The sequence below is a fragment of the Atractosteus spatula genome, chromosome 18 (genome assembly GCF_055471065.1).
Source record: "Atractosteus spatula isolate fAtrSpa1 chromosome 18, fAtrSpa1.hap1, whole genome shotgun sequence".
NCBI lineage: Eukaryota > Metazoa > Chordata > Actinopteri > Semionotiformes > Lepisosteidae > Atractosteus > Atractosteus spatula.
Window position 1 is genome coordinate 13,826,343 of NC_142723.1, and position 6,589 is coordinate 13,832,931.

Here is a 6,589-nt window from a genome sequence, read left to right on the forward strand (position 1 = left end):
GGGGAGTGTTCTGGCGCACTATGGCTGCCGTCGCATCATCCAGGTGGGGCTGCACATTGGTGGTGGTGGAGAGGAGTCACCATTACCTGTAAAGAGCTTTCAGTGTCCAGAAAAGCACTATATAAGTGTAAGCAATTATTATAAGTGGATTTAGACTTTGAAAATTGTGGCCAAAAAGTGAACACGCAAGCAAGCAAGCAAATCAGCCAACTTAATCAAAATACAATTGTTTATTGCAAAGAATCAGACACAGGTTTTTCTGCTCTACTCACTGCCAGCCAGGCACATTTGTATGTAGTAAGGCACACAAAGTAAAGGCTGGCACTTCGTGGGCTGAACACACAGGGAACACACCACACTGCAAGATTCCCTCCATGAGGAAATCACCTCCTCTTTTCCTCTTTCTTCACATGGTCTTCAAGTTTTAATTTAAAACATAAAATGCCCTCCCGAGTTCTGTTACCACATTCTTTGTAGAACCAGCAATGGTAAAACAGAATACCCTGCCAATATTTTTATACACATATATAAAATTTCTGAAGCACTTTTTTGGCTTGCCCATTACTTTTTGGCGCTGCAGTTCCTAAATATGGTTTACCAAGAGGACAGTATGTTTCAGACAAGTCTGTTACACAAGGCGAGGCAGAAGGGGGAGGAAAGTAAATCGCAGACCAAAGCTCTTTGCTGTAAAACTAAGAAGTGCTGCCCTGGCCAAAACAATGGAACAGCATGGGATTGCAAGATGGTCATTTCCTTTGCTGGATTAGTCTGCATGCGTGTGGGTAAATCTAAGATCTTGCAGTTTGCTATAAAGCGTCTTTGCTACACCTGGGACAAACGCTCATCAGCAGGTAAGGAAAAATGGACGATTTTCTCAAATTAGCTAAATCTGAACTAGAATAGAGGCAGTTACATTTTGAACATAGGTCCGTTTCAAAAACGGTTTTAAAAGTTCCACATAAGAGCAAAGCAAGTGAGAATTGTATAAACTTGGACAGGGGCTGTCAGACCTTCATGATGCACTTCTGAGAGCTGCCTATCCAGTTATTAAATCGGTATGAACATTAGTAAAAATTTACATCAATTTGGACTCAACATAACCGGACACAAATTGAAGCAAAGCTATTTTAGAATAGTATATTACCCACCTAACTCAGGAGCCACACAGAAGCAAGAACAACATACCTAAATCACGGTAGAGAAGTACAGTAACTCTACAAAAGGTTCCTTTCAGACAACAGGAGAGGGAAAGTGCAGGAGACGCACGTGACGAGGGCGCAGGCTGTCAGTAGAAGGCCACGCTCGACTTGCCTCCCGGAGGGTGGATGACCTTGTTGTGAGAGCGTGGCCGAGGACCCAGCCGGGGCTCGTGGTCATCCACAGAGGGCTGAAAGGCCGCTTCCTCCGAAGGAGGCTGGGGGGGAGCAGCCTCCTCCTTCTCCTCCTTCCCATTCTCCTTTTCCTGCTCCTTCGGTCTCTCCTCTGGCACCTCGGCCTTCGGCTGCGGAGCTGGACGGGCAACATGTAGAAAAACGGTCGGTGAGCTGGAATCAACACCCATCTCCCATCCCTCAGGGTTCACAAACTCCCTGCGAGGAAGTTCGGTTTCTCCTAACTAACACGCCACAGCAGCAGATCCATTTTCTTGTTGCTTTCTGTGCCATTGGGCTATATAAAAAATGACTGCCTCACTTTGCATTATCTCCACCCAGACATCGGAGAAGGTTAGGTAACCACATTGCCTGAAGGAGTGTAATCACTTCCTAATACCCACACATTACGATTTCCTAAAAAATGAAGTCTACTCGTATTATTTTGAAAAGTCAATAGTACTAACATGGTCTCTACAGTTTGCTCCATCCTTGGGCCCCACATTTCTTTAAACAAAGCGAATGGCATTAAAAACAGGGGAAGCACTCAAGAAAGGACCATGTCCTGGAGTTCAAATGATCATATTAAACCTAGAAATACTTGTGTGTAACCCAGTATGAAGTCCTCTACTCACATTCAGGTTCCTGATTTGAATTGCCATCTTCAAATATATTGGTATCCTATAGGGAGGAAAGCAAAAAAAGGATAATTATTTCTGGGGAATCTGCTGCACAGAGCTATTACAGCATATTCAGGAAGCTGGATCCCATTTCAAAACAGTTACATTTCAGTTTAATGAACAGGTATGTTTTCACTTAGTAAGTAATGGCTTCCCCAGACCCTTAGGTTGTTACAGCTGCAGTGAAGCTCGCACTACTATTCCCCCTTCAAATCTGGAAAACTCTCCATGTTTTGGATTAACTATTAGTTGCATTCACTGAAAATCCAACCTCAACCCTCTGCATCTCTTTTATATGTTCTGAAGTCCTTCAATGTGAGATACATGCCTTTGGTTTGTTGGGATGGCCGCGGACAGCTGTGCTGCTGACTGGGTCCCCAAATATATTGCTGCTTTTCCCACCAGGTGGGACGTGTCGCTGCTGGTGACGAGCCGTCTCAGACTCTCCAAAAATCCCACTGCTCTTTCCACCTGCACAACAGACACAGGAACAGTCACTCTGATGTGCAAAGCTGTAGATTTGAGAATCTGAAATCCCAAGTCCAGTAAAAACTGAAGATTTTGTAGTGACTTGGATTTATTTGAACTGCATAAAGGGAACAAAAGTACACAAAAAACACTGGCCTCGGGCAGTCGGAAAGAAAAAAGGCACTAAAGAAACCACAGCACAGGGTCGTGAACAAATTACCTGGATATACATTTTCCTCAGGATTATTTTACACTGCATTTAGGAGCAGACAAACTAGGACTCGCAAAGTAAATCAGCATTAACTGTCAATACAGATGAGGTCTCCAGGCCCTCCAATTCATCTGGCTCACGACCATGAACAACCCCGGTCTATTATATATCCTTCAGCACCTCGCTGATCTGTCTAAAGAGTCTCATGGCTTCAGGTTCGATTTGCATTCAGCCTGGCAATATCTGCTGAAAGGCTGTGAAGGTATCGTGACTCGCCACCTGACAGGTCAATTAAAATAATCCAATCAGCCACCGATTGTCAAAAAACGGCTTATTCCTGGTGGTGGGGTGGGGGGGGGGGGACCCAAAGAGCATCCCGGGAGCACAGGTCAGTGTGGGACACCAGTCCACTGCAGGGCTCACGCAAGCACACACACAGTCAACTCCGAGACGCCAATTCACCTAGACGCCACCTCGTCAGGAGGGGGCAAACTGAAGCAGCCAGCAAAATCCCCCACAAAAAAACAAGAGGACTTCTTTTGCTTGAAATTCTTTGTTTTGAAAAAAAAGTTTATTTTTTTAGATCTAGAGGAAAATATTTATGAAAATCCCTACTGCGCATTCACAAACCACCATCACTCAGGCTGCATATAGCCCTTTGCTGATTTGGTCCAAACACCAATGGGAAGTGTCCAGCAAAACAACACTTACAGGAATGGCAAGGCACAGCACATTCTCAGTCTCTCAATGAAATGTTAGGAAGGGTGATGTTTCTATACCCTACCAGTTATGAATTTACATTGCGATGCGGTTTCACCTTATTTTACAAAAGAGGCTGGCAACAAGACAGATGCAGCATAAAACATTTGCTGTTAAGGCACAGCCTACTCAACACGGGCTGCGTTGACAAGCTCATACTGCAGTTGTCCTGTATTAACCATTTCACCGAGCTGGGACACGGGTCTAGTCACTCACCTGGTGGATTTGTCCTTTTAGGGCCACTCTGTGCTTCCTCTGGAGGCCCGAAGATATTTGAAGCCATCTTGTGCGGTTTGGTAGCTTGGGAGGTGTTCTCACTGACCCCGAACAGGTCACTGGAGCCCCCCCCTGGAGGTCTCAGTACCCTGGAATTACCATACAGGTAAAAACCATTTATTCATGAAAGTGCATTCGCGGTTAACAATCGCATTGATGCCCAACAAATTGTACAGTATACTTAAATCAGAGAGACGGGACACACTACTGTACATGACAGGCTTAATACAGCAAGTTACACAGCAAAAATACTGTGCTAGATAGGCTGAAGTCAACCACAATAAATCAGGTCTATAAAAGAAAACACAACAGGCATGGAGCCACAAATTCAGTAAAGGTGCTTGCGGTCAAACAGTAGCTTTCCAGTTAAATTTGGATCTAGATCCTGCCTAAACAGGTTCAGGAATGAGAATGAAGCCAATTCATCCACTTCATATGAAGGCATATATAAGCCATTCGAAAATGCAATTGTGTTAAAAAAAATAGTTTTGCACCCCGTATGTGAAGAACAGTGCCCCGTTTCTCTTACTTGCCCTTGTGACTTGACTATCGCCTAAAGCAGCAGATTCTGCTTCGTACTGGAATTAACGTTAAAAGACAGGAAAAAAAAACCCAATACCCCTGTGAAGCTCGCTATGTGCTTTCTTCATGTGCACAACTACCAGAGGCTGTGGCCCAGTTTCTCGGTGCGCACACAGAGCGGTCAGCTCTGGCTGCGCCTCTCCACGGGCGGAGACGCACAGATTTGCCACTCGCCGCAGGCAGTGTGATTTTTTTTTTAAATCCGGTGACGCTGGCCATCGATTACTATTAAACACCCCCCCCCCCCCCGAGTGACCACCGACGCCTGGACAGAAAGACAGTGCGCCTGCAGAGCCCACGATCAGCAAGCCTTTGTGCTGTTTCACGACCCGGCCCAGGCTAGACTCTATCCGCGCCCAGGTCTGTCCTCCGGGATTAAAGACCGACCATCCCGCTGTAGGGGGGGGGGGGGTGAAGTCGCCCCTCCCGTCCCTGTGTCTGAGTCTTTAAGCTCCCCTTCATCGGCAAACCGCTTACAACAAGGACGGGACCGATCCGCTCCCACCAGTCGGGTCAGCGATCTGGGATTTTCCGCACTGCCCTGCGCGTCGTCTGCGGGACACACAACCTCACCCCCCCCCCCCTCCGACAGAAGTGACAAAACATTGATTCTCCCCTCTATTGTGAACGCGAAACCCTTTCCAGTACCAAAAAAGACACGAAAAACAGCCGATGCGGCGCCTTAAGAAGACCCCGAGTTGTCCACGTATAGCATTTCCCCCCCCCCCACTAGAAACGGGGAGCGAACAGGACTGAATTTCCCGGGCTGGTTCTGGATTATTCTAGCGATAATAATCCGCTGTTAAAAGACGTTACGCCACGTGTGGAGGGGGGGGAGGCTAAAGACCTACTTTATTACAGGAACTGCGCAATTACAACCAGGACTGTCCGGCTTTGCTCTTTCTAAGGGGGGGGGCGATGAGATAATACCGTCGCTCGGTATTAAAAAAACCATAAAAATGGCAAAATAACAAAAAAAAACCTGCGCTTCGCTCTTCTTGCTTGACGTGATCAACAGTAACCTAAGAGGAAAACGCTTTCGCAGCCGGTCGTATACCTGTAGGCTAACTCGAAGAGACAACCGTAGCCCCGTCCAGGCCCGCCGGCTGGCGCAGGACCTCCGGCCGCCGAGCTCGCCGCCCGCACTGACGTGGTGCGCTCAGCCGCCCCAGTTCCTCTTTTTGTTTTTGTTTAATCAAAACCCTTTTAAAAATAGGAGGGCAGCTCCACTCGCGGCTGTGGTCCCGCCTCGGTTTCTCTCACCTGGAGCTCGGCTTGCCGCTGCTATCCAGCCCCTGAAACATATTCGTGGATGTCATCTCCGCCCGTCGTCCGCTGTCTCCGCCGGCCGTGCGCGAAGGTGCCGCCAAGCCCAGGTCTGGTGGGAAGCGGCGCAGCTCGGGAGCCACAAGATCCTTCCCTGCTCCCGCGGGCCCGCCTACGGGGAGGGGCCTCCTTTTAAAAAAGCGCTTAATTCGGCTGAGGGAGGGAGCAGGGAGAAACTGCGATTGGATGTCCGAGGTGCCAATGATGACATCGACGAATCCTATTGGAGGGCGCTGACTTGACATTTCCGTTAGGCTGGGCCTCGCGCAGTGCGTGCCGTGGCCGAGGACAACGCCACTCGTTTTTCAGCGTCGGGGTTGAACAGGCTCGAAGTCTCATTGATCGCGATTACGTTTCGGGGGGGGGGGACGACTATAAATATAGCACATCGGAGTCTATAGAGCACAGTATAAAAGTCGACAAAATGTAGGCATAGCAGATATTCCACAAGACACTCCCCCCTCAGCTCGCTAATAGCAAAAGGAAACAATACGTGAAATACTTTCAGTATGAATTTAGCTGATGATTGTATGCTCATCTACGACGTATGGATTAAATCTCTCACTCTTAATGTTATTTGTAGTTCCTTTCAAGAAACCTTCTGTCGTTTTATTTTATTCCTCCCGAAGCTACTGATTTCCAGCAGACTTGTTTTTCTCAAAAAAACTCCTGAGGTCTGGTCATGCGCAGTGCCAACCTGTTGTGAGCGTCGTTGCTAAGCTCGCTGGCACAGCAACCAGCGCTATTGTTAACGTCCCAGGAAAAAAAACCATGGCGAACTTTTAAATACCATAATTCCTTAAGTACCCAACCATTGAGAACTTGCCAAACTACCTTCTAGGAGCACACAAACGTGGAGTTGTTTAAAAAACAAACATCGAAATACGGCACATTTGTATGGTAAACAGGGCGGGGCC

At 47.5% G+C, this 6,589-nt stretch overlaps 1 protein-coding gene across 1 annotated transcript; it reads right to left on the reverse strand.

Annotated features, from left to right (window-relative positions):
- Nucleotides 1–211: 211 nt before the first annotated feature.
- On the reverse strand, nt 212–5,785 carry jpt2 (Jupiter microtubule associated homolog 2). The gene is made up of 5 exons (XM_088936500.1): nt 5,610–5,785; nt 3,705–3,853; nt 2,379–2,521; nt 2,006–2,051; nt 212–1,509 (listed from the first exon to the last, which is right to left on the reverse strand). The coding sequence occupies exons 1-5, from the start codon at nt 5,663–5,665 to the stop codon at nt 1,286–1,288; spliced, it is 618 nt and encodes a 205-aa protein (XP_088792626.1). The 5' UTR covers nt 5,666–5,785; the 3' UTR covers nt 212–1,285.
- Nucleotides 5,786–6,589: the final 804 nt, after the last annotated feature.